We start from the raw sequence: 26,439 nt of genomic DNA on the forward strand, positions 1-26,439 counted from the left end.
ACAGAGCCCAAACTTGCCCTTGCAGCGAGAAGGCTTAGAGCTCACACACCTTATAACACGGAAGCTTTGCTCTGCCTATTAGTTGAATCAGACCTCCTCTGCAGATACTCATCCATCCCAGAAGGACTCATATAAGGTTTCTCAGGTGGGATACCCCCAATTACATGTACATACTCACCAAACACGACCAGATAGATCACTGAAAGAGTTCAATGAAGATACCCACTTCCCCATCCGGAACTTGTCAGCACAATCACCATGATTGGTCAAAGACAGCCAATTTACATACAGCATGGAAGACATCTCGTCCAAGATGGACACGATATGGGAGATGTCGAAAGATGAACCCTTTAGCAACGAGCCCCCATACAGTGGCCTTGCATGGAACATTGAAGACCAGATAGTTGCCTTATCCAAAAAAAAGTGCATCAAATACTCCAAGGCTGTCCGATCTTGGCAATTGAGCAGAACACACACACTGCAAGAAGTCCAGAAACTCTACAGTAAACTCCTCCACACATGCCTCATCAAGCCAGAAGGCCATGCTTACCTCTCAACCCTGGAAAAAATACTGGAAATTTTCAAAGACTACCCACACATGGCACAAACTCCCCACGTAGCACTGCAAGCAACATTAGATGGTGGGAAGGACTTCTCAGTTCCCCCCATGTCATCTCCCCAATCCCAGGTCCATGCATCATTATCGATTTTCTTGCCTACTCAGACGCTAGTTCTGGCCATAGCATTGGCATTACTATCAATGGAAAAATAGCGTGCATAGAAACTCTCATCAGGCTGGAAGAAAGATGGCTGGGATATTGGATGGGTGGAGAGCATTAGATTTGAACTCCTTGTGTAGACAATCATGAGTGCTTGTACCACTGGCACTTATTTCAAAGTCTATGGAGATAACCGTGGCGTCATTAAGGGATGGTGGAAAGGATGCAACAAGAACCAAGCCTGCAATAAAGTCTTCAAGTGGATTCATCAGGTCACTTCCAGTACCAAGTACTGGATTCTTACTAGGTATATACCAAGCAAAGAGAATCCCACAGATGACCCATCCCACAGGATATATCCCCCCAAATTTGAATGCCTCCCTCTTATCCCAATTCCCTCAGAACTCCACCTCTTCCTTACAATTCATCATACACACAACCCACCCTCAAATCCTGACACTCATGTCATTGCCTCAAGCCCCACCTCCAACAAATTACTTCACACAATGGGAGACAAACACGAGAGACAAGAATGTGAGTGGTGCATTTGCATCAACCGTGAATTTAAAGTCAGAGGAACAGAACTCCTCCAAGCATGGCAAAGCTAGTAAGCACCACACTACAGAGCATGACCCACTAACCTTACAGCAAACAATCCAGCATATAGCCCCAGCCTAACCCCCATGTCATCACACCTGCACCTGCACTGTCCAGCAAAAGACAGGCTCTACCTGTGGCACCCAACAACAACACGTGCTGCAAAAGATGCTCAAGGAAACCACTCGATCGAAGCAATGCTGAAGGCAGCCACATCACTCACTCCCGCATCTGCAAAATGCAACAAGTGCAAACCATACACCATAGACCTCATTATCGCCATTCATGAGAAGCTCAAACTCAACAAACCCTTAGATGCAGCAGTGTTTGCTTGCCTAACAACTGTTTTCTATGCAACAGCCAGAGTAGGTGAATTCACCATTCCGCATCTCAGTGCATTCAATGCAAACACACACATCTCACTCAAAAACATCAAGGACACACAAGACTGGCAGAACCTTGTGACCAAAAACTTCCACCTGCCACAGACAAAATCAGCTCTGAAAGGCAAAGATGTGCACTGGGCAAAGCAAGCAGGTTTATCTGATTCTGAAGAAGTGTTCCTAAACCATTTGCAAATCAACAAACCTCCCCCCAAGTTTACACTATTTGTATACCATCACAAGAACAACACCCACCACTCACTCACAAAGTCAAAGTTTCTTGGAAGGTTAGCAGCAGCAATGAAAGCCGCAGGCTGCAAGCCCTTACAAGGGTATGGAATACAAATTGGGTCAACCCTAGAGTATCTCCTGCACAATGTCCCCTTCAACATAATCAAAGTCAAAGGGTGCTGTGTGAGTGACATGTTCCTTATTTACCTAAGGAGACATGCGCAGATTATGGTACCATACATACAGGCCGTCCCCATACTGCATGACCAATTCCTATGGTACACCATACCCCCAGTTCGCCAGAACACACAAACCTAAATAGAGAAAACTTGTGAGTAATCCGTCCACCTCCTAAAAATTGGGAATTTGAGTATTGCTAAATGTGTTGCCGAACTCCTAACACTCAGGAATTGCAGCTCAACTTTCTTTCTATCTAGGTTTCCTTCCTTGAGGCTGGAAAGCACTGCGCGCCTTTGCCCAAAAACCCCTGCTGTCTTTGACATCCACAGCTGGTATTGCTGTAGTCAGTAAAATTGCAGAGCAATACAACCCCCATTACCATCCTGCAATGCTGTGAATCTCAAAGACATCCTCTTAGTGACAACAATGAAGATTGGACATTTTTCTATATTAACATGTGAGTTTTTATTTCTATCACTAGTACTGCTTCTTATAGAATGATGGTCAGGTTTGTCAATTGAGATATGATAATGCACTTCCACAGAGGTGGAGTGGAGCACAAATCTATGCAGAAAGCCACAGACTGGTTTCTATCTGACCATGACAAGCTGGATGAAGAAGGGGACAAGGACAAGGACAAGGACAAGGACAAGGAGCTGAATGGAGCAATAGAGGATATTGGTATTGAAGGTACAGCGCTTGATTTGGATGAGGATGTAGATAAGGATGAGATCAAAGAATATGGATATGAGGGCATCGAGGAGATCAAGGAAGGTGATGAGGATGAGGATGAAGAGCAGTCAGATGGAGAGGATGGTCAAGTAATAGATGGTGCAGGTCTAGGGGCAGAGGATGAAGAGGACAACAAGGATGATGACAATGGCTATGCCAAGCTTTGAAAGTTGCTATCTAATGTAGGAGCATGCTCTATGATACCCTTTGCCATGCCCTTGAGGCCAGACTTGCATGCAATCAAAAATATTCTACTCCCATTGTAAGGTGCATCTCAGACTGGCAGAGTCATGCAAACAGTCTCAATTATTTCATGCTGAATAAATGTGCATACAATGTGCATAGCAGGTTGACAGCAAGATAGAATCATTAAATTCCCATATATGCTCATTAATAATGGCGCTCAAGGCGATTTCCTGAAATCTCAGTAAGCTTGGTAAAGCTTGGTAAAGATGCCCTGCTGGTAATTAACATAAGGCTTAATTTTCTCTGAAGTTGGCTTACTCAACTATGGTTTACACCAGCATAGTGTTGGAGCTTAAAATATATGCCTGCCCTACGACCATGACTACGTCATTCTGCATGACTGTAGGACACACAGAATGTCTCTCCAATCCACTGCCCAATCAAGCAAAAGGTCATGAATCCCCCTCTAGTCCCACACTCCAACAGTGGGAAAGGAAAGTCCAAGCATTCTAAAGAAGATACCACCGAGTCAAGCATCAGTTGGCAGGCGGATCTCCAACATACCAAGAAGGTGATTGATTTCCTCATCAACAATCCAGCAGATTGTCGCATTCTATTCTCTAGTGAGGGGAAAAAACCTACCAATCCTAATATTGAGGGTCCTCCATCAGGCACAGACAAGAATGTCATTCATGCAGTAATAGCAGGTGTAATCTTTAGTGGTGACAATGTATATGCAGATCAATATGCTGCCAATTGCATCAGGTTTCGTGACTCTGTGGGTAACCATATAACAATGTAAGGATTCCTTCAATTATCAGATTGTAGATGTCGATCAAATTATTTGAAGTCTCTGGAATAAATTCTGTGACTACCACAATGAGTTTGAATCAACTGGTGCAGAGATTGTGCCCTTTAATGTGGGTACTGCAGAAAATCTACATGGTGAGTCTGTTACTTGTGTTTATTCAATTCTACTAATAAAATTCACAGTCAAAGTCAAGAAAGACTTCCCATGGTATGACGATCTCTATAAAATCTGGGGCTCCAACCCATCATTTGCTGCCAAAACAACTTCATTAAAGCCAGGCTCTGACTACATGGGTGATCCTTTTGCCCTCACCCATCCTGGGGGCAACACTGTTTGCTCCCCCTGCAATATAACATCCCTTCCATCAGTGGTAATGCTGGTAGTGGAACAGCCATCCTACAATTTAACTACCCTCCTCCTCCACATCCTCCACCTCCACAGTTTGCCTCCTATCAATTTGATGTCACCCTTCCTCACCAAAGTGATCAACCAGGCAGCATTGCTGGTTCTCACTCACAGTGGAATTACAATATCTCTCCCCAAAGCACCCACCACAGTGGTATTCCCACTCCTCAATTCAACTTTGCCCCCCTCGCAGAAAATACTTCTGGGTCTATGCAGCACTGGAATTATGGCCTCCCTCCCCAAGGTGGCTATGCTGGTGGTGTCACTGGTTCTCTCCCCACTCTCCAATTTAACTTTGTCCCCCCTCAACAGAATGTTCCACCGAGTAGCACTTCAGGCTCCCCATAACACTGGGATTATGGTTTTTTCCAAAGCCGCAACCAATACTCTACAAGCCCTCCAGCTCTTTCAAGCTCTACTAAAATGGACAACAATGATAATAACCCCCTCGCTGATGAGATGAAAGACCTGTGTATGGATGAGTCAGTCAGTCATTGTGACATCATTTTGGACAGCCCACCAAACTCCAACCATCACACCAAGAAACACCAGCAGCCTTCATCTTCTCCAACTCCATCCCCCCCTCCCTCATTTGTTGCTCCACAGAAGCCCTGCACCTCTACCCACAATGGTTGTGGTTCCTTCAAATCTCATGCTAGTCAGCTCATAGTATATGAGGGTACTACTAACAGTACCCCTTCTGTTACATCCTCAAATAATTCCCGCAGCTCATTGGGACATGGACACACTGGCAAGCAAAGCTCATCAGTTCAACACTCGCCAACTTCACAAACATCTGTTTCAGCCAAATCAAAAGGCAAGGACCCAATGTCAAAATGTATCTGGTCAGAAATTCAAGAACAAGTTGAGATGTTGAACAACAACTTGGATAGTATACACTCTGAGAAGGTCTCATTGTATCAGCTCAAGAATGAGTGACTGATAGTGAAGATAAATTCTAACCACCAGCAGAAGGAGCACAATTTCATTCGCGAGGAGCAAGCCAATGAGTGTGCAGATGCCGCTATTGTCCATCAACACATGAAGGAGGCCAAGGAGGTGGAGATTTGCCTGTGTGAAGCAGAAGCTAAGGCTCTTAAAATAGAGAGGGATGTGATATGCCTTCGGATCAAGTATGCCAAGCTCAATTCTGGCTGTTCTTGCTCTCCCAGGGCTTCAATTTGTATGTTCGTTTACTCATTTTCATTGCTATTTGTACTTCCAGCTTGCTCATTTGTTTTTTTGTGTCTCACACTTGCATTTGTCTTGTTCTTGCACATTTTTGTATGTCTGGCACTGTCTTTCATTGTTACTTGCTATGTCTATGTACTACAATTGTTACTGTTTTGAGTCATTCATCTTGTGCACTCACCCTTCACGATGTTGAGCATCTGAATAAGGGCTGTCAAGCAACTAATCCATGAGCCATGCCCTACATGCTTGACCTGGGGTACCCTCATATGATCTATCACCTTTCACTTCGTCACCATCCCCTCCTTCAAACTCACAGCGCAGAGTATGCCGCCCCTCTTTGATAGCCCAACTGATTGTCGAGTGTCTGTGCTGTGCCTCGAAGCGGATGATCATATTGTGAAGTATCAGGCAACACCTGACCCAGTGAAGATTGATTTGAAGGTCCTTTTGATTCTGCATTAGGTGACAAAGTTCTTTGAGTGATTGGAAGTGTCCTTTCAAAGCGGCAAATGCGTGCTCGACACGAATGTGAATCTAAACCGATTGAAAGTTAGTAAATATTCTAACAAACAGAAAAATGGACAGATACACAAGAGAGGTTGACATTGAAGGACTTTTGATTCTTTGTCAAGCAGCCATTCCGCAGTGAAGGTGAATCAACTCAGCTGTTGGTCAAATGATGAATCAAGGGGAGGGACACAAGAAGCTGATATAATGATCTAGTGTGATGCCCAGTCTGCTATGCTTGCAGGGATAAGTGCATTCAATCCAAGGGGAAGCAAGGAAGACAAATCCACAGTTGTGCAGCAGCTGTGCAAGGCGAGCAATGTAAGTGGGAAGCATGGGAATGCAAAATGCAAAAGTGCGAAAATGCAAAATAAGACTAGCTATAGATGAGGGCTCAATGAATGACAACTAAAAGAACTGCTAATAGATTCTAACTCTAGCTATGGACATGATGGAGAACTCCACTAAGATAAGGAGTGCTGTAGTAAAGGGTGAAAAATGCGGACCTATATATGTATCTCGCTAAGTGAGCCAAGTAGGAGATAATGTATGTAATAAGGTATGTAAGTTAGGGTCCATGCTCTAATATGGTGCCATTTTGATAAAAATGTGGAAATACGTACTAGTGAGACTTGCTGGACAGTGGATGGATGCTCCTGGATGATAGGGCGATGAAAGCATGGGAAAGCGAGCGATGCAAGGGTATCATGAGGCACGGGAAAGTCATGTGATGTGGGAAAGTGTCGCCTAGTATGGAAATAGCTTGGGAAAGGTCAGGGAATGATGCTGTGAGTTGGTGCTGTGAACCTGGGTGGTATGGACTGAAGTATTATGTGTTGCAGGCCTATAATTATGTGAATCTCTACAGCAGCTTCTTGAAGGGAGGAATACACCATTTCTTGAGCACATAAGCACTATTAGCCCAGATCCAGTGGTCATCCTGAAGAAGGGCATTGTGTTCTTGATAAATGTGTGTTGATTTGAATGTGTATGTGTCATGTGTGCTTCCAGGATGACCAACGAAATAGCCAACAATAAGCAAGTTATGAGGCATGATAACACCCTAAAATGTTCATTAAATTTCATACTATTAAAATAAGAGGAAAAGATACCTGACAATTGAGAGAATAATTTGATTTCCTATCATAAAATGCTTCACCATAAAGACCGGGCTTTTCATATAGATTAATTATGGGGCCATCGACTGCAAAGATTCCATTTCTCCACTCAAGACATGATTTTGCCTCAACAAATTTGCATGCATGCTCTGCATCATCAGAGTCAAGAGTGGGGAAGGTAATAAACATATCATGGAGATCAAGAATGGCGACCATGACACAATTGCTGCAATTAATTACCGAGCCAACACTAACACCAGCCCACTGAGCCACATCTTCCGGAGATACAGTGTTACCATAGTGGCCAACACGATTAAGAAATATTGTGAGTTGGACCACAATGGGGAGCTGCACATTGTTTGAACAATTGGTGAAAATGGCATGCCCAGAAATTTGATCTAGGATGTCATCAAATATATCTGGATTGATGTGAAGCTTCTTGCAGAACATGTGAGGTCGAAAGTCCCTGAAATTGTGAAGGAGTTGTATTTGGAGGGCTCTCATGGGAGGTGTGTTTGGTTGATGAAGGACATGCACCCTGATGACCTCATCACGAAAGGAAGCAATGGTGTTGTTCAGACGGTCATAATGTGCGGCGAAGTGGTCAGATTCATCGCTGACAGAGGAGAAGTTATCAGAACTGTCAGAGAAAAATGGGGTAGGAGGCAACGGAGGTGTGATTATTGTGTCAAAGGAATCATCTGAATCTGAGTCATCAGAATCAGAATCGGAGAGGTCATAACTTCTGATTGCATGCTGAAGCCTTGCCTTTTTCAAGGCTAGTTGTGCCTTGTCCAGCTCATTCAGGAGCTCATTGCATAGGGAGTGATGGGGCATGGTGATAAGATCTTATTTTGGGCTCCTATGCAATGCTGGAGTGGCATGTGTTTTTAGATTCCAACACAATGCCAGTGTAAGCTGTAGTTGAGTAAGCCAACTTCAGAGAAAATTAAGCCTTATGTTAATTACCAGCAGGGTGTCTTTACCAAGCTTTACTGAGCTTCACTGAGCTTACCGAGATTTCAGGAAATCACCTTGAGCGCTATTAATGTTTTTGTCACTTTTGTTGATGTGCAATCAAGAGATCCATTATTTTTCTGACTTTAATAAAATGTGACCCAGTCCCCCGAGCATGGAGTATGTAAGTAAAGACTGTCATCCCTTAACAGTCATGCCAAAAGGCTGCCAGTGATAATCAATGCTCGGCATGATGATTATCGCAGACAGTATAAATTATGCTGATTATGGAAACTCAGGTAAGCAACCGGCTTACACAAAGCTCCAGTTTGTTTGGCAAGAGCCTCTGATCCAAACAACTTCAAGTTAATCCTTGAAGCATCGACGCGACCGTGACAACTCGGGAGTTTGACGACTTCGGTTTGAATAATGCTACTGCAATGGTGCACGCTCAGTCCTGCAGGCCCATCCAAGCTCTCTGCTATTAGATTTTCGTCACCAAGCAGAGTGCACTCGATCAAGATATTTCCCACAAACGTGCAGCCTTTTGGTCAGTGTCCAGACATCATCGCGTAAGTGCAACTATTTCTGATCATGCCGCGTGACATAGAAATAACCATATGGTTAGCCGCACAGAACCAGAAGCCTTCTTTCTTGATGTATATTTCAATGCCCACCCTGTGGGGTCATCGGTGGACGCGAAGCAAAAGCTCAAGGCACCTAATGCGCTCATGCCAACCGTCATCCCATATGCAGGCGGTATAGTGGAATATGCAGTGAATATGGGCTCTGAGGTACTTCAAGTCATATCTATATCTGTGTTTTCCAACTAAACTCTCAGTTCGCGACTCGTTTAATGATTGTACGTGGAGATTTTGAAACAGTATCAATGGCAATATACGGCGATGTTGTTTCAGATAGCCCACCCAAGTCAATTGCCTATTCTCCTCTTTCCCTACTTGCCCATACATCTGTTCCCCTCGTGCCTGCCTTAGACGCTGCAAAGAGTAACGACCCAACTGCTCTTGCGAGGAATCTGCTGGCACTCATTCCCAGTGCGCCCCCCCTTTCCCTTGTCATACGCCTTATGTTCTGCCTCAAGCAACCTAATGATGACTGGGAGCTCCCGGAGTTTCCGCATCTTTACTCCGACCTGAACGAGGAAGAAATGGATATCGATTTAGATACTGCATTCCGATCCTTGAGTCGGCCTTTGGTGGATGACATTTCATCAGAGCAATTGCATAGTTTCGCCAAGAAAGTCTCAGAGGCTGTCGGTCCCAGGGTGCGTCTTCTGAAATCAATGCCCATCTAAACCCATCAACTCGTTTCGTAGGATGATTCACAGTCGTATCTCATTGCAGGCATTCTTTCTCGCTCTGCTTCGCAGACTCCTGAATTTGCACAAGCTTTGATGGTAGGTCAATTCTTAGGTGCGCGATACTTGTTTTCATACCCTCGCAGCAAGCACTCGAACTCGAAACGATATTTGACCCATCAACCTTGGATGAAGATGCTCTATTCACACTTCTGGATGCGTGCACAAATCCCGATATATCGCGGTTGTTGAAGGCGTCGTGGTTTCTCAATGTCCTACGAGCTGTCCTTGCGCTGCCAACGGTGACCCCCGACATGAAGAAGGCTTGTCGGCGGTTAAGCGATCGGGTAGGATCGTGGACAGTCTTTGAACAAGCGCTGTCCGGCGTTCCAGATGCAGATTACACCAGGGCAGCGCTGTTTCTAAAGGACATCGGAAAGGAAGAAAAGAGTTTTGGAATATGGTTGTCGTGTATCACCACTCATGAGGACCTTCTTGCGAAGATCAGAGATGCACCGGTATACGAGGGCGTGTATCCGCTAGATTTGATGTCTGGCTTGAGCCCCTCTGAGGACATAACACATTCGGAGTTCATGGCGTTCGTTAGGGCGTATGTTGGAGTTGCTTCAGTGCTAGCTGTGTACGCCTGGTCGGACAGCCTTCCAAATTTACATTGTCGTGAGCGCACTCTGGGTGTTTTGCGCTTGTGGCAGGAAATTCCTGGATATCGTGCGGTAAGCCATACCTATCATTACTTTGCCCAACATCTGACGAGTGTATCAGATCATTTCCCCCCTCCTACTCCTCCCCCAGATGATCTTCCGCCTGGAATGCATGACATCCGGGAATGACCCACCCATAACTGCAGGGATCAACGCCGAGTCCCTCCTCTACGCACTTGCAGCCAACCCACAAAGTTTCCTCAATCCTGATTTTATTCGCTGCGTGAGGAGCTGGGAACCATGGAGCCTAACATGGATCAACGAGCGAGAACGAGCAGACATAGAGCGCGCCGCCAAAATTGCAGATGAAGGCGTTGGTGGGGCTGTAGAGGAACTCGTTGGGTTCGCAAAAGAGGGTCCCGACGCAATTTTGGATCAAGGCAGAATACGGGCACTCAGGGTTGCTGTGGCTGTCGTCATACACACGCTGGAGGATAACACTGAGAGCGGAACCAAATGTGGCGACTGGACGGTGTTGGAGGCTGTATGGGGTGAACATCTGCATGGACTTTTGAATTATGCCATCGATGTGTTTACTCGTATCAGCGCGGAGGTGAAGCAAGGGTTCTCGTTAACGCCCTCTCCATTACCTACGATTGGTCTTGAACCGCTCTTGCTCGTCACAAATGAGAGCCTCCACCTCATTGCGAGCTTACATGCGCTCTCCATTACGACAAGCCGTGTAGTCCGGATGCTCGTAAGCGGCGTGTTGGACATGTACAGCTGCGCTGATGTCGCGTCCCACGAATCTGTCGCGAACAACGCAGTACGGGACGCCGCACTTCTTGTCAAACATGCGTGTGCCAACGTACTCTGTGCGTTTTCAAGGAGCTCGCAAGATCAGCCCAAGTGCGGCCTATCCGTAGTCCTCCGCGCGCTCTTGGAACAGGGGCTCCATTTTGATAATGTCGATCCTGCGAAAAGGATTTTGAGTGCTTTTTATCTGGTTCTTCAAGTTCTAGCAGACGATGGGGATGCCCTACCTGTGGGCTGGATGCCCATTGTCATTCCACAAATTCTAAATCCTCTCACACTCTTCTTCCGTCATCTCGAACCCATGCACAAGGTCCAGTTGGTCCAGCGACTCGTCAGCCTCGATCGGGGTGTGTTAGGGCTGGGTGACTTCCTCGTCCAAGGGGAGGTGAAGAGACTTGCCGGTCTTCTAAAGGTGATGGCCGAGAGAGGGGTTGTGACGCAATGGGAAGTGGGCGCGGGACTCGAATTTGTGGCAGGGCTTATGGAAGGTGAAGACGGAGACTGGTGTATATCTGCATTACACCAATCGGAGTGGGGAACCGTCATGACCGGCTTACTTGAAGCTGACCTTTACTCAAGACATCTTGGAATGATTGCTGGGCGGTTGGCTGAGAACCCAGAGTCTCTAGGGATTGAGCTCAGGCTTTCTGTCGTTGCTGCACTCTTGCGCGGGGTGCAGGTGCAAGAGCCGAGCGTTCGCAGGATGAACGCCTTTGGCTTGATCTCTGCTGTCCTCGAGACGACTGACGAGAAAGACAGGGACCCCGAGCGGCTGCTTTGGGAAGTAGGACATGCACTCGGCGCAATTGTAGAATCAAACGATGACCTCTCTTCCCTCGACTCCGAGAGCGTCGTCAACACACTCCTACTCCTCGATTCTCCCTCCCAACCCGATCTTCACGGACTCACCTCCGAGCAATGGGTCAAGCTCTACACCCATTTGGAAACATCGTTACCACCCAATATGCTTTCCATGCTCCTCATCATCAAAGGCTTCCACCCCTCCCCATCCACACCACCAACGATCTCATTCCTCCCATCAACCCTCACGCTCCCCCTTTACGACCTGGTTTCCCTCCTTCAACCACCAGCACCCCTACCCAGTACCCCACCACCAAAGCGCAAATCACCCAGCCAAGACGTCCTAGGTCTCGTCGCTATTTCCCCACCAACTGCAGTGCTGCGCTCGCCAGCTGTTACAGGTCTCACAAAGACGTATACACGAAATGATTTCCGTGAGTTGCGGCAGTTACCGAGTGCGAGGCAGAATACGAGTAGGTTACCGAGTATGCATGTTGATGTGGGTTTCTTTTTACTTTGTTTTAATGTTCAAATATCTAACCACCGCATACAGGATTTCCTCCAGGTCGAAATGTCATCTTCACCACTCGTTCAGCCTGTGGTGCCTTCGGGGGATATGCTGAATCTTTCCCCCTCGTTTAATATGGGACAAGAGAATGGATACATATAGAATTTGGGAATGTTTTTGTTGTCGTCAGTGTTGTCCTAGTTGCTTTGGATTCGAGTCGGATCATATTGCGTGCGTACATATTGTTGTTCTTTGTTCTTGGAATGTAAGGTGTAAGATAAGATATGTCTGTATATTACAATGCTACAAGCCCATGCACTGCCATAATAAATCATCATCGTGAATCAAGTCAAGTCGCAGAATTAATCAATAAATCTAGCGTGGACGCCGTCTTCGAACGTCATGACAGGAGGGGCGCGGTAGATCTGAGGCTGGAGATAGGGATGATGGTGGTGGCGAGCGGAAATATCGATCCATATCAGATTGATCGAATTCTGATGGAGGCACAGGTGACAACGGCAATTCCAGTTCCAGTTTTGATGACGACTTGATAGCCGTTGCTACTGGGTTCGGTGCAACATCCACCTTCGCCCTCCCACTCCCAATCCTATACATCCTCTTCCTCCTCGCCTTAACACCGGGTCTCTCACCCACCACCTGCTCCTTACTCACTGTCCTCGGAGGAACGCTCCGCACCGTGAAATGAGCGAGCGGGCGCGTATAAGGCGATAATGTGTGGTTCGACTGGGATAGGGTGCTTAGTTGGGAGATGGTGTTGTTGAGGGCGGGGCGGAGGATGACGGGGTCCGGATCCGGGTTTGTGAAGTGCGTGTGCGTCGTGCTCCAGGTATCGAAGTGGTTTATATTAGAGGAGGAAGAAAGGGAAAGGGAGAAGCGGCGGGAGGAAAGGGAGGATTTGAGGGATGTTTCTGCATCAGTGTCTGGGTTTGTGGCTGTATCTTGGGGTGCAATGGAAGAAGGTGGGGTGTCGATGACACCGCTGCTCGAGGAGAATTGAGTTTCGAGGCTAGAGGGAGTGATGGGGCGGGGTGGGTGGGATTGGGTAGGGATATCGTACCCGGGCTCTGATCGTGTGTAGTGGCCCGGTACGCCATAGAGTGCAGGCGTAACAGGAAAATACGGGTTGAAACTAGAATGCGACCGATGAAAGGATAAGCGTGTGGGTTGTGATGGACGAGACTGGGGGTCTGAGCGGACAGAAGATGCATCCGGCAAACGGGATGTTTTTGAAGGAGTCTGGATCATGGATTGGGCATGGTATACTCGCGGACGGGTAATAGTGCCACCACCCACTGCAGGCAGCGTTTCGTATTCTACGACAGGCTCTTCAACGATGGTTGGGGGTGGTGAATACCCGGCTACTGAATCTTCCCAGTCGACAACATCGAATGAACCCTGCTCTTCTTCGCCTTCATCTTCTTCGGGCTCTTCAGTAAGGTCTCCAAGACCCATGTTACGCGTGAAGAGGCGGCTGAAGGATGAGAAGATACTCTTTGTTGGAAGCCCCTCTGGACGGAGACCGTATGTTGGGTCAAATATTTCTTGCTCGGGATTGGAGGGAGATGGGTCTAATACTGGCAGACTCGTGTGAGAGGGAGTGGGACAAGTTCGGATACTTCTACGGGTCGAGCTTGATACTGAAGCACCTGATATCGAGCGTGCACGACCGTAAGAAATAGAGCCAAGGGATTGTTGGCGGTGCATGTGTAACCCGATACCAGAGAAGCCAGGTGACATATAAGCGAGATCAGGTGCAGAAACGACGTCGAAAGCTCGGCGCCGCGATGTAGGTGCCTGCTTGTTGAGATACGGTGCCTCCACTTTAGCTTTTACCCACTGTTGACTGAGACGATGTATGATTCCTGGTAGATCCTCCCTGAACATCTGCCTAAGCTGGCCTTCAATCTCGCGTTGGATGAACTTTTGGATTACGGCGATGGAGTCGAATGTGCTATTTATATCTACGTTCTGGAGGGGGTCCGTCTTGAATACGAGTGTGATGCCCTTTTGCTTTGAGACGACTAGGACGACATAGGAGTTGAGTTTGAAATGGGAGAGACGGAGGAGCATTGGAACTACGAGAGGGTCTTTGGCAGCCAGCATGCCACGAGAGCCTGTCATTATATGTATATCGGGCTGCTTGTGATTCAAGGGATTCACCTGATAAAGATATTAAGAACGAGGAGGATACAAGTAGCAGCACAAAATACCTGCACTTTGGTCTTGAGTACGATATGTGCATCTCCTGCATAAGTGAAACGAAATATGCCGCGAAAGTGGTCCATTGTCAAGTCGCCAATATCCCGAATTTCGAGTTCTGGTGGCTGTCAGGTGGCATGAGGAGTGATACACGATGAAGTTTGGAGCGTGCAAAACTCACTTGTGTTCCCATTTCAAGTTCTACGACTTCAATCTTGTCAGCAATGACTGGCGGTTTGTTGCCCTTGTTGAGGGCGTTATTGAGCATCTGGATAGCATCTGTGTGAAACTGGTCGGAAAAGCGTGGCCATTCAAAGGTGAACGACATTTCTGTGCGTTGACTGCTATGATTTTCCAGCTAACCAGCATTCAAAGATTTGAAGGTAGGTCAAAACCAGGTGGGCGTCAGACTCTGATGTGCATTTTTTGGATGACTATAAGTTGGAGATGGCCATGAATGCACGTAAAGGAACGGCTCGGTCACGGAAGCAATACCGAAACTTGCTCCCCTAACTAAGACATGTTTAGTAAAGTAATACTGAATTCAACAGCAACGAACACCAGGCTGCAGACAGCCAGTTATAGCCTGGAGGGGCCCCTACCATGATCGTGTTTCGTACTATTTTTTTCACATCATTTAGACTCGTAGTAATAGTTTTTAATTGATTTTTGGGCGCGGTATAGCACGGTAGCAGAGTTCAGACCTCTCTCGTTTGAACGTTGACTGACTCAGATAGCACAACTTGTTATCCAACTCTAAGTTTTGAATGATCAATGGACTACATTCGGGAAGCGAATCAAAGATGTGTCCGAAATCGAACGGTTCCGTGAACTTTCGACTCTAAATGGCTTAGCGCTACAAGCTACAGCCTACGGAAGGACTATAGTTGACAATGATGGAGATATACCACGAAAAGATTAACCCGGATTTTAGTTCTAGACCGCATTCCAAGTTTCTAGCGGAAGCTGCGGACCCGAGTCCCTCGCTTGCGATGGGTTGTTTGTCAAGGTTTGTCCTAATCTTCTGAATTCAACAATTATAAACAACCACCCCGGAACAATCCCTAATGAACGAACACCGGATTTCCCAAGGCTTGCTGGCCAGTTGCGCACTGCTCTCTGCAGGCAGGCCAGTCTGCAAATTATACTACAAATGAATGGCGTTCGCAAACTTTGGGGAGGTGGAAGCTCGTCTACCAGTTCACCAACAGCACAAACACCTGCACCAGCAACACCTGTGACACCTATCGCCAGCACCATCAACCCTGCCCTCTTCCGAAGGTTCTCCTCTTACGACAACCCCGGGACTTTTCATCAAGAAAAACAAGAAGCAGTCATCACTAGCATCTATCACTGACGCTGGGAACGGTAACGACGTCAACGGCTCAGACCGTTCGATATCACCTGCTTCATCCCGAGTCACTTCCCCTTTACGGAAACCAGTCCCAACTCCAACTCCAACCCCAGTCCCAGGTCCCTCATCTCCAAGAATTTTACCCCCCTTACAACCAAGAACGTCTACCGCTTCAGGATGGAAACGCACCTCAGGATTACTCAATATAAGAGACGACCTCCTCATGAGTCTTCTCACAAGCGAAGCAGTCGTAGAAAGCCGTGAATGTGAGATCTTGAGCGGAGAAGAAGTCGAAGAACTCAAAAAGGTTCGATTTTCATTCACTCGATTTGCGCCTTTATATTTAATTTAAATAAACCGTCCCTTTAGGAACAACAAATTCTCAAGATTCGAGTCACTGCAGCACAGAGAAAGCTCAAGTTGGAAACAAAGATCCGTGATGCAGCTCTATCTCTTTCAAAAGTGAACACTGCGCACAAGAGAGTATCAAAAGCCACAGACGACCAGCTAGATGCTGCAGAACGTAGAGTCAACACTGCGCAGATGGAGTTATGGCGCGTTTCAGAACGAGCAAACGAAGTCGAACGAAAGCTTTTGGAACATCGTGCAGGCGTGCTTGGTTTCTCTGTCTCCAAGATGGAGAGAAAAATGATGCCTAGTGGGGATGCATCGGGTATGAACACGCCAAGTAGGAGTTCGGTCTCTAGCCCCGTTGCAACTACCTCTCCACCACCGAGAGCGCGATTCGATGGTGCACACCTATTTGCAGGCCACGCCGACGCAGCAAATACCCAAAGCCCCACCATCCGTCAATGACGTCGTCACGCTCGAAAACAAGCTCCGCGCTGCAACTGAAGCCCTCAGCATCGCGAACCAGAAACAAGCCTGAGATGGCGCGTGAATTATCTCACCTCCGTCTCGAGAAGGAACAGGTTGAAACGACGATGGGTATGGAACTTCAGACTGCTGAGGAAACTGTTGCTGCACTAGAGCAAGAATTTCCGCGTCTCGAGGAACTGAATGCGAAATGTCAGGAATTACTCGAGGAACGTGCACAGTGGGAAAAGGACAAAACTCAGTTGGCTGCAAGGGAGAAGGAGGTGGAGAGGTTGGAGAGGCGATTGGAGGTCTTGGAGGAGCAGAGCAGGCGAAGCGACTGAAATGGAACGTGCACTCTCGGACGTACAGGCACAGTGTGATGCGGAACTGCAGAAAAAGGATGAGGAAATCGCAGCGCTGAAGGCGGAGTGGGAGGATGCCAAAGAGGAATGGGAGGCAGAGAAAGCTGTGATGGAGGAAGATAAACTTGCAGAGCTTGGTGCCCTCCAGGATGAGCTCGAGGATGCAAGAGAGGAATGGGAGGCTGAGAGAACTGTGCTGGACGAGAATAAATCCACAGAGCTTGCCTGCACTGCAGGATGAACTGGATAATGCGAGGGCTGATGGTGAAGCACGAGCAGAGTTGGATGAGGCTATCGAGGCACTTCAGGACGGTCATGCAGCTGCATGGTATCCAGACTTCCCCCGATACGTCCTTGCAGGGTCTGCTTGCCTCAGTCGCGTCTCATCTTGAAACGTTGTCAGCTGCGTTGCAGGGGCATAGTGATAGACATGCACGCTTTGGAGATGAGTTGCGAGTGCACATGGAGGAGAACGAGACTCTCTTAAAGGACCTGGATGCCGTTCGCTTGGAAAGGGATAACGCACAACTTGAAGTCCAATCCCTTGAGTCACGAGTCAAGGTAACATTGCATTATTTCCCTGCATAAAAGCACTCATCCCAACCCTAGGAACTCTCCGATGCCTCGTCAACACCCTCCGAACCCCCAGTCGAATACACAGGCGAAGCAGCAGACATCATCGCTATTCTTCAACCCATCTGGAACATCCTCCCCGCGCCCGAACTTCGCGCCGCGAAACTCAGCAGCAAACGACACCTCCGAAACCCTTCCATGATCTCAAATCCTGGCAGATCATCGCCATTGCCATCACCATCCAAATCCACTCTTTCTGACACGGACGTACGCGCACTCAAAACTCTTTATGATGTCCGCCCCCAACTTCCTCCTACCCCTACTTCAGCAACTAGTCCTTCACCCCAAAAGCAGAGTAGAGGCACATTCAGCGTCGAAGCATTTGTCTCGCGCGTTCAAGCGCTTATCATAGACGATCGAGCATTAATCGAAAGACTGATACGATTCGCCCAAGCACACGACCTCCTCAAGAAGAACGCAGAACGCGCTCAAAAACTCGCACAAGAGAGTAATACAGCGCTAGAGACGTACCAGCGGCAGGTATCGACGCTTGAGCGGCAGAATACCTCTTTGGTGTCGAAGCAAAATGCCTTGTGAGTCTTTATTCACTAATCTGAGTTCGAGTGGATTTTTGAACGGTTTTTGTTTGGGGTAGGATGGACGAGATACGTGAAGCTACAGGACGCTATTGAACGTGCGGTCTGTGAGGCCCGCGAGATGGAGATGCATGCTGCGGATCAAGCGGAGACGTGTCGACAGCTCACGGAGGCTAATAGCTCGTTGAGCGCCAAGATGCTTACGCTTGCCTGAAGAAGCTGCTTCTGCGCCTGAGAAGGTGCGCAAGCAACTTGAAGGTCAACTTACCGAGTGCACGGAGGCTTTGCGGCAGGCGACAGAGGAGATAAATGATATGAGGATGTCGGAGCAGACGCAGAGGATTGCGTTGTTGGATGAGCTTAATTCGGTTCAGACGGAGAATGGGAATTTGAGGGCGCAGTTGAGGGCGAAGAGATAAGTAGGTTGGGTTGGGTTTGTGGTATGCATATCTATCATAGTGTATGAATTGATGTGTTTTGTTAAGTCTGTAAATTTCTCGACATAAGTACATGTAGATATAGTTCAACCTGAAATTCTCGTTCGGTAAATGCGCTAACTTGTATCCAACATAATTTGTATTGTTATACCTTATCGAACCAAACCTCAGCTCTGTCTTTCACACTCGTGTGCGTTCGCTCCCTCTCTGTGAGTTCACCCAGCATCCCAATCACGCCAAACCCAACAATCTCTCCGTCCTCCACGACAAATTCTGCCATAGCCTCGGTCGTCACTATTTCCGCTGTCTCAAAAGGTGTGCTGTCGCGCCCATATCCTTCCGGGAACAACGAGGTGTACTGAACCACGAACGTATTCCCAGACCGATGCACGCCTCGAATATGAGATGACCATATGCGAGGCCATGCTGCGAACAGTTGAGGCGACTGGGGAGCGAACCGCGCTACTCAAGGTCAGGTCGATTCCTATATCTCCTAGTATTCTTCCGACGTTCCATTTCTGCACGGTCGAGATGGAGGGTCCAATGGGAGTATGCATCGCAAAGAAGTTCCTCATTCCGGCAACAAAGGATAGGCATCGGCATGAGCTCCCGGACATCATTTGCAGCCCTGTGTCCACGAGTTCGATTGTCTTGGGAGAAAGGGAGTGGGAAGTGATGCGATGAAAAGTCAAATGTCGTCGAAACTTCTGGACCGGCAACTACACATGAGACGTGCTCAAGCTCAGACAGGATATTGTAAAACTCCAGGAAGAGAAGTCGAGCCCAAGAGGAAGCATCTTCATGCTTTCCCTCAAACCAGAACGTCAGCCTCTTTAAATTTGGTATGCGTTTTAGCATGACTCGCAAATGTACTACCCAGTCCCTGAATTCTAAACCCGAAGATGGGTCAAGATCCTATATGGCTGTGAATCACGACCCGCTGTAGATTAACAAGTATCGCTGACCTGAGTAGCAAAGCCTGTCAGGGTGACTTCTTCAACATGCTTTGAAATTAATGGGTGTTGAAAATTATTATATGGGGACCATTGCACGAGGTCCAATCCCAGATTCCTGATACTAGTAGAGGGGCCGACAATCCTCTTGAGGGCCCAGTCCCTTGTATCTGTACATACATGTTCACCTTTCAAATGCATGGTGTGAACTGGGCGACCAGGTATAAGGACATTCAATAAAAGAGGTACAGCAGAGACTTCGTTTAGATGTGGCAGAGATGTGGGAGGAATTAATTTTTGCAGCCCCTGAGAGTCTTTAAGACAGACGCCTGCTGTGCACACAGTAGTGATAACGAGATTACGGATGCTGTCCTGCCTATTCAAGAAGCTTATGAATTGAGAGTCGAGAGTATATGTGCAATGAAAGACATGAAGCTTGGCATCACAGTATGGAAGGACAGATGAGTAGCACTTTTGAGAATGGATAAGCTTGAGCGTGGAGAGGCAAGTCATATTTTTGAGAGCCAGTGTGAGATTATCCAGGTGCACCTCGGGACCATCATAGACCATGATTGTTGGATATGTAAATATGAAAGATTTGACTTTCTCTGCAAGATCTGGATGCTCTGCAAGTGTGGTGCAGACATCCGAGTTGTCAACTGTGATGGACTTGTACAGAGAGTCAACTACTGCATGATGAAAGCAGGTGCATACTAGACAGAGTGTGGCAAGATCATTTGAGGAAAATTTGAAAGCTTTGGTGAAAGAGAAAATGATAAGCCACAGCTCAACAGGTAGGTTGTTGGTTGCCATGAAGTGAGGATGAAGGATTACATAATAACAACATGCACCCTAAGATAGGTATCACTTTTATCCAACACCCTTACATAATCGTAACCCTAACCCTAAAAATGGCCAAACCTTTGCCTTGAAAATTTTCCAAAGATGAAATTAAGAGACATCAGTAAAACACCAACTTACTTTGTCAGAAATTCCTTATTTCAACGGATTGCAACTGGTTTCAAGGTCCAAATGCACTGCATGCCTTTAAATAGGTTGCCATAATAGAGTCATGGTTTTAGCATGATCACAACATAATTTCAATGTGATTACAATGTAATTGTTATTGTTATTTAAATGGACTTGAACATTTGAACCTCCCATTTTTATTCCATTTAAATGACTGTTGCAAGCACTATAGTGATCATTTTAAGTTCATTGTCTTTTGTGCAAGGAACTGGCAGGCATGAAACGGACGAGGGCAAAAATGTTCTATAATGAATGTATGTAAATACTCAGTCTCTAGAGTTGAAGACTGAGGTGTGAAGTAATAATAAAACTTCTAATAAGTGCATGGTGTATTATGTAAGTGAGTGTTGTTTGTTGTTGTCCAGATTAATATCATCACTTATCTATGACCTTACAACATGCCCACTCAACAAGTCAACCCTTGCTGTCCACCACTCTCATCCCTTCACTAAACCATTTGTGTTTCTCATGTGCAAGCACCTTTGTCAAGACATTGGCAATTTGCTCATTTGTGGGAATGTATTCAACACATATCTCGCCTTCCTCCAACTTCTCTTGAAAGAAATGGTACTGGATTGTGATGTGCTTTGTGCATTCGTAGAACACTGAATTGCTGGCTAGGAGGATGGCAGATTGGTTGTCTATATGGAGGGTTATTGGGTGAGTCTTTCATAAATTAAATTCTCCTAGTAGAGTCCTTAACCAGACAGCTTCATTTGTGGCAGCAGCAGCAGCCATGTATTCTGCCTTGGTACTGGACAGTGTGACTGAACTTTGCTTCTTCAAACTCCAACTAACCGCTCCTCCAGATATCAAAAATATATATTGGGTTATTGAACACCAGTCATTGACATCTGAGGCCCAGTCTGCATCAATGAATACATGTAGGTCTGTCTCTGATTTTTCTTGATATGTTAAACACTTATTAATAGTGACACATAGGTTCCGATAGACATGCTTTAAAGTGGTCCAGTGTGTTTGTCCGGGTGTTGCAGCAAACTTGCTAAGGGTACCTACTGCGAACACAATGTCCAGACATGTTGCAAGCATTGCATACATCAGTGTGCCTAGGACACTTTGGTAAGTCTTTTCGTCAACTTCAGCTTCATTCACTTTGATGAGCTCCTTTTAGTGCTTGCGTCGGTACACAATTTCGTAGATAGGCAGCATGTGCTACTGCCTCTGCCCATAAGAATTCAGGTAAGTCTCTGGCTATTATCATCGCATGAGCTAATTCAGTTAGAATTTGGTTGAATCTCTCAGAGATGCCATTTTGCTCTGGTGAGTATGGGGCAGTCATCTGGATTTCAATCCCTCTGTCTTTACACCATGTAAGTAGCTCATTATTGATGTATTCTTTGCTGTTATCAATGCAGACCTTTTTAGGTCTATTCTTGCAGCATCTTTCAAGGTAGGTAAAGTATTGTTTCATTTTAGAGTCTGTTTGGCCACCATTATTTATGCAAGTTCATTCACAAATTTGCTTTAGTAATCTTTGGAGCTTGAATGTCTTGTCACGCTTTGACCACAGCCTTAGCATCAATATCCTTATCATCAATACAATGCCTGACGATCCTGATTGCGATACAGACACTCTTGCGAACGACTATGATCCTGTTGAGGTGGAGGATATGGATGATGGATCTGGTGATGTGGAGGAGAGTGATAAGAGGTATCTGTCATGTATCATGCAGATGGCCATGCATGCTATGCGCACGGTCATTACAGTCCTCAACGCAACAACTACCACACTTGAAGCTTACTCAAACACCTACTACAACAAAGAGCCGTATCACACCTCTGCTTTGTCGGGGACTGCTTGGGTCACAGAACTTCTCACTGGACACCCTGAATGTATCAGATGTGAGCTTGGGGTCCACAAGCATGTTTTCTATGTGCTTATCAACCTCCTTCTGTTACAATAACATTTACTCCTATTTCATTTTTCTTTTCCTGTAACCATGCCGCCGACTCTAGACCCATCTAGACTCGGCTATTCTCTTATCAAGCGGGCTGTCCGCACTTCTCTTCTTTCTGATTGTAACAGAGATACTATCTTGCGCCGCATGGCGGTTTCACCTATCTTTACTATCTTGATAGGTTGTACTCTTTTTCCTATCTCTGTTACTTTTCTTGTCGCGGCTACGCCGTCTCCTTTTACCTATATAAACCCCATGTACCATAGACGTATTCCTTAACTTAATCTACTGGGTTTTCCCCTTGAAACCTGATCTACTAAGGTCTCCACCCTTAGTAGCCTGAACTCTGATTCTAAGACAGTCACTCACTGTCTTAGCCTGAAACCCTTGATTGCGGTAGAAGTGCTAAAACCACTCACCGCCTAGGCAGAAGTGCTAAAACCACTCGCCGCTGATCCTGCATAGAAGCCGCGGCTCGTGCAGTAGGAACTACCAGAAACCTTCCTTGTATTAGGAAGGCCGACGAACTGTTCGCCTGACAGGTCTATCTTGACCGGCAACAGCAGAACTATCCCAGTCGTAACAAAAGATTAAGTTCCTCACCCAGTACCTGTTTTCCAACAGTACTTTGACACCATTGATTCGATAACCGCGAACATCCTTGCCGCTGCATTCGGAAACATGTCGGGACATTCCGCATCATCCAGTGCCACCGCTGCCGCAGCAGCAGCAGCCTACAGACCGGTTGAAATTAAAATCGGAACCCCACCGACCTTTGATGGCAACGAGAAGAACGCAAAAAGCTTTTTGCTCTCGGTCGCCGCCTACCTTGACATCAACAGTGACATCTATGACACTGACAAGAAATGCATCATTTTCGCCACATCTTTCATGAATGAAAAGACGGCGCTGACATGGAAGGAGGACTTCCTGACTCTAGCTCAAGACACCACGAGGCTAGACAAGAACAAGCAACCCATTGGGTATGGAACGTGGGAAGACTTCAAGAAAGCTTTCCTCAAAGCATTCACCACAGGAGAAGCAGCCACCGAAGCGTGGATCAAGCTGAGGACCTTCAAGCAAGAAGGGTCCTTAGAAGAATATATCGCAGAGATTAGACATCTCTTCCAGCTTACCAGCTTGACGGATGAAGGATCTAGGGTCCACTTCTTTACCGCCGGATTGAAATTCGGAATTGCCAATGCTATCTACAGAGCAGGCAATATCTCGAAAGACTTCGAAGGAATGGTCAATACGGCCAGAGAGATGGATAACGCCTATCAGCAGATCATAGCGCTCAGGCCCAAGAACCACAACCAAGGCCAGAAGAAGAAGAACCGGTTTGGACCTGAAAGGTACCAACCGCGAGGAGACAGAGACTCCATGGAGGTCGACCGCCTCTCAGAGAAAGAAAGGGCCGAACATATGAGAGCAGGCAAATGCTTCATATGCCACCAGACTGGCCACAGAGCCAACGATAGGGAACATCACCCAAGAGAGAAGAAGCCGGCCCGTGAGGCCAAGCATAAGGAAGAAGAATCTGACGATGAAACTATGGATACCCGTAGGATGACTAAGAAGGGGGATTTTTAGAATGGAGGTCTGTATCGACGCCAGTCCCTCCCATCCCAGTTCGCACTGTACATCATGTTGGTAATAAAGAAGAGTTACGTGTCCCTGCCACTCTCCTCCCAACTAAACGTGCGAAACCAGTCGAAACCACCGTAGTCATCGATTCCGGCGCCGCCGGATCATTCATCAGCACCGAATTCATCGACTATCACGGAATTCGGACCAAGAAACTCTCGAAACCCTTTCACCATGGTCACCGCCTGACGGTAGTGACTGCCGTGGCGGAAAGATTAGAGAATATGTCGAACTCGGCATCAAGATTGACAAGCGGGTCATGTATGGAAAATTCAACGTGACCAAGCTTCGAACCAAGGACAACATTCTCCTTGGATTCCCCTGGCTGAAAGCCATGAACCCAGACATCAACTGGGCAGAAAACTGTCTCACCCTCAACGAGACCCCGAGATCTAGAGAAGTAGAACTCTGGATAGACCAAGAAAGGAAGGACGCAGGCTTCAAGCCGCTCTTCAAACCGAAGCCTTACCCCAGGAAGGCCCCCAAGAATATCTTGCACCCCAAGAAGGTGCCTATCAAAGAACCAGCGACCCCCAAGAAGGCGCTGAATCCCGAAACCCCGACTTCAAGAAAGTCTCCATTGCTTCTGAGCCTACCCGCCAGAAGAAAGAAGAATTCCGTGCCTCCATCGAGGAGATCCCCGATGAAGATGAACCTATCCCGCACCTGAACCCTGACCCAGACGAAGAAGATGAGGGATTAGAAATCCCTGAACTTCGATCAGAAGCATGACGCTTGGATAAAGGATAACTTCGCACCAAAAGTCGAAGATTTGGCCTCCTTTCCCCTTACCGACGATGAATTCCTCATTGAATACTCCCAGGACGCCACCGCAGTACGCCTGATAGAGAATTTGGATTTGGACACACCTCTGACTCGCGACGGTACCTCGGCATTTGAAACCAAGAAAATGGCAAAACCCCCCTCACTTCCTGAATACCTGAAGACTAGTAACAAGTCCCAGGAACTAGCCATGGAAGGTGAGATTGAGAAGAAGAAGAAGACATTCGAAGAATTAGTCCCTTCTTACCTTCACGACTTCGCCGACCTTTTTGCCAAAGACGGTCTTAACTCCATGCCACCTCACCGACCCGGTATCGACCACAGAATTGAAACCAAACCCGGATATATCCCCAAATCCTCCAAGCTCTACCCCTTATCTGAGAAAGAAAGGGTTGCGGTCAAGGCATTTATTGATGAACACGTAAAAAAGGAATTTATCTCTCCCTCGAAATCCCCTCAGTCAAGCGGCTTCTTTTTCGTCGGAAAGAAAGATGGATCCTTACGACCTTGTCAAGACTACCGGTACATTAATGAATGGACAATCAAGAACGCGTACCCCCTTCCCCTCATCCCACCACTCTTAGCGAAACTTCGCGACGCAAAGTACTTCACCAAGATGGATGTCAGATCGGGATATAACAACATCCGGATCCACCCTGAAGATAGATGGAAAGCAGCATTTACGACTGAATTCGGACTCTTTGAGCCGAATGTCATGTTCTTTGGTCTTTGCAATTCACCCGGTACTTTTCAGGCCTATATGAACCAGACATTTCAGCAGGAACTGAACGAAGGATGGCTCATCGTCTACATGGATGACATCCTGATATTTTCGAAAAACCTTGAAGAACACCACGAACGAACTCGCCGGATATTGGATATCCTCAGAAAAGAGAAATTATTTTTGAAAGCAGAGAAATGCCTATTCGACGTACAAGAAGTCGACTACCTTGGAATGATCATCAGACCTGGACAGATCGCAATGGATCCTACCAAACTCAAGGGCATCGCGGATTGGCCGACACCGAAAACCGTCACTGATGTGCGATCGTTCCTAGGATTCTGCAACTTCTATCGGCATTTCATCCCGCACTTTTCTGACATCGCGAAACCTCTGAACAACCTGACGAAGAAGACCCAGCCATTCTGCTGGACTGATGAAGAAGAAAACAGCTTCCGAGCACTTAGAAAGTGCTTTATGACGGAGCCCGTCTTGAAAAACCCTGATCCCGCAAAGCAATTCGCTATTGCGACTGACGCTTCCCTGGTAGCAACTGGAGCAGTACTGCTGCAGACCGATGAAAACGGCGCTTACCATCCTTGCGCCTATCTTTCTGCATCTCTTAATGCAGCAGAACGAAACTATCAAATTTATGATAGAGAACTACTGGCCGTCATCCGTGCTTTAGCAGCATGGAGACATTATCTCGAAGGAAACGGACATCCCGTCATTGTATTCACAGATCATATGAATCTCCTCTACTTCAGATCTGCTCAACAATTGACTCGTCGCCAAGCACGCTGGCAGCTTACCCTGAATGAATTTGACCTCGAATTCCATCATGTAGCTGGAACCAAGCTCGCTGCCCCTGACGCCTTATCTCGCCGCCCTGATCACCACC

At 46.9% G+C, this 26,439-nt stretch overlaps 7 protein-coding genes across 7 annotated transcripts; 3 read left to right on the top strand and 4 right to left on the bottom strand.

Annotated features, from left to right (window-relative positions):
* Nucleotides 1–3,482: 3,482 nt before the first annotated feature.
* Nucleotides 3,483–4,592, top strand: EDB93DRAFT_1107059 (uncharacterized protein; the record flags this gene model as incomplete). Its single annotated transcript, XM_041447682.1, has 4 exons — nt 3,483–3,826; nt 3,879–3,973; nt 4,022–4,398; nt 4,461–4,592. 4 exons carry the CDS (start codon nt 3,483–3,485, stop codon nt 4,590–4,592), a joined length of 948 nt encoding a protein of 315 aa, XP_041303741.1.
* Nucleotides 4,593–5,657: 1,065 nt separating this feature from the next.
* Nucleotides 5,658–5,972, bottom strand: EDB93DRAFT_1092249 (uncharacterized protein; the record flags this gene model as incomplete). Its single annotated transcript, XM_041446423.1, has 1 exon — nt 5,658–5,972. A coding segment is annotated over one exon (315 nt), but the record flags the coding sequence as incomplete, so codon positions are not given.
* A 1,055-nt stretch (nt 5,973–7,027) lies between these two features.
* On the bottom strand, nt 7,028–7,513 carry EDB93DRAFT_1092191 (uncharacterized protein; the record flags this gene model as incomplete). Its single annotated transcript, XM_041446421.1, has 1 exon — nt 7,028–7,513. The coding sequence occupies one exon, from the start codon at nt 7,511–7,513 to the stop codon at nt 7,028–7,030; it is 486 nt and encodes a 161-aa protein (XP_041303743.1).
* Nucleotides 7,514–8,372: 859 nt separating this feature from the next.
* Nucleotides 8,373–12,394, top strand: EDB93DRAFT_820917 (uncharacterized protein). The gene is made up of 7 exons (XM_041457592.1): nt 8,373–8,592; nt 8,649–8,814; nt 8,862–9,305; nt 9,357–9,437; nt 9,485–10,072; nt 10,122–12,116; nt 12,171–12,394. The coding sequence occupies exons 1-7, from the start codon at nt 8,450–8,452 to the stop codon at nt 12,285–12,287; spliced, it is 3,534 nt and encodes a 1,177-aa protein (XP_041303744.1). The 5' UTR covers nt 8,373–8,449; the 3' UTR covers nt 12,288–12,394.
* EDB93DRAFT_820919 (uncharacterized protein) lies at nt 12,171–14,825 on the bottom strand. Its single transcript, XM_041457593.1, has 3 exons — nt 14,527–14,825; nt 14,357–14,470; nt 12,171–14,306 (listed from the first exon to the last, which is right to left on the bottom strand). Exons 1-3 carry the CDS (start codon nt 14,671–14,673, stop codon nt 12,501–12,503), a joined length of 2,067 nt encoding a protein of 688 aa, XP_041303745.1. The 5' UTR covers nt 14,674–14,825; the 3' UTR covers nt 12,171–12,500.
* A 673-nt stretch (nt 14,826–15,498) lies between these two features.
* Nucleotides 15,499–18,468, top strand: EDB93DRAFT_1322695 (Up-regulated during septation-domain-containing protein; the record flags this gene model as incomplete). The annotated part of the gene is made up of 9 exons (XM_041454962.1): nt 15,499–15,544; nt 15,600–16,006; nt 16,069–16,507; nt 16,564–16,807; nt 16,842–16,986; nt 17,202–17,441; nt 17,490–18,046; nt 18,119–18,204; nt 18,269–18,468. 9 exons carry the CDS (start codon nt 15,499–15,501, stop codon nt 18,466–18,468), a joined length of 2,364 nt encoding a protein of 787 aa, XP_041303746.1.
* A 286-nt stretch (nt 18,469–18,754) lies between these two features.
* EDB93DRAFT_820990 (uncharacterized protein) lies at nt 18,755–19,788 on the bottom strand. Its single transcript, XM_041457594.1, has 2 exons — nt 19,452–19,788; nt 18,755–19,401 (listed from the first exon to the last, which is right to left on the bottom strand). Exons 1-2 carry the CDS (start codon nt 19,638–19,640, stop codon nt 18,949–18,951), a joined length of 642 nt encoding a protein of 213 aa, XP_041303747.1. The 5' UTR covers nt 19,641–19,788; the 3' UTR covers nt 18,755–18,948.
* Nucleotides 19,789–26,439: the final 6,651 nt, after the last annotated feature.

The sequence above is a fragment of the Suillus bovinus genome (assembly GCF_016758785.1).
Source record: "Suillus bovinus strain UH-Sbo-P2 chromosome Unknown EDB93scaffold_70, whole genome shotgun sequence".
NCBI lineage: Eukaryota > Fungi > Basidiomycota > Agaricomycetes > Boletales > Suillaceae > Suillus > Suillus bovinus.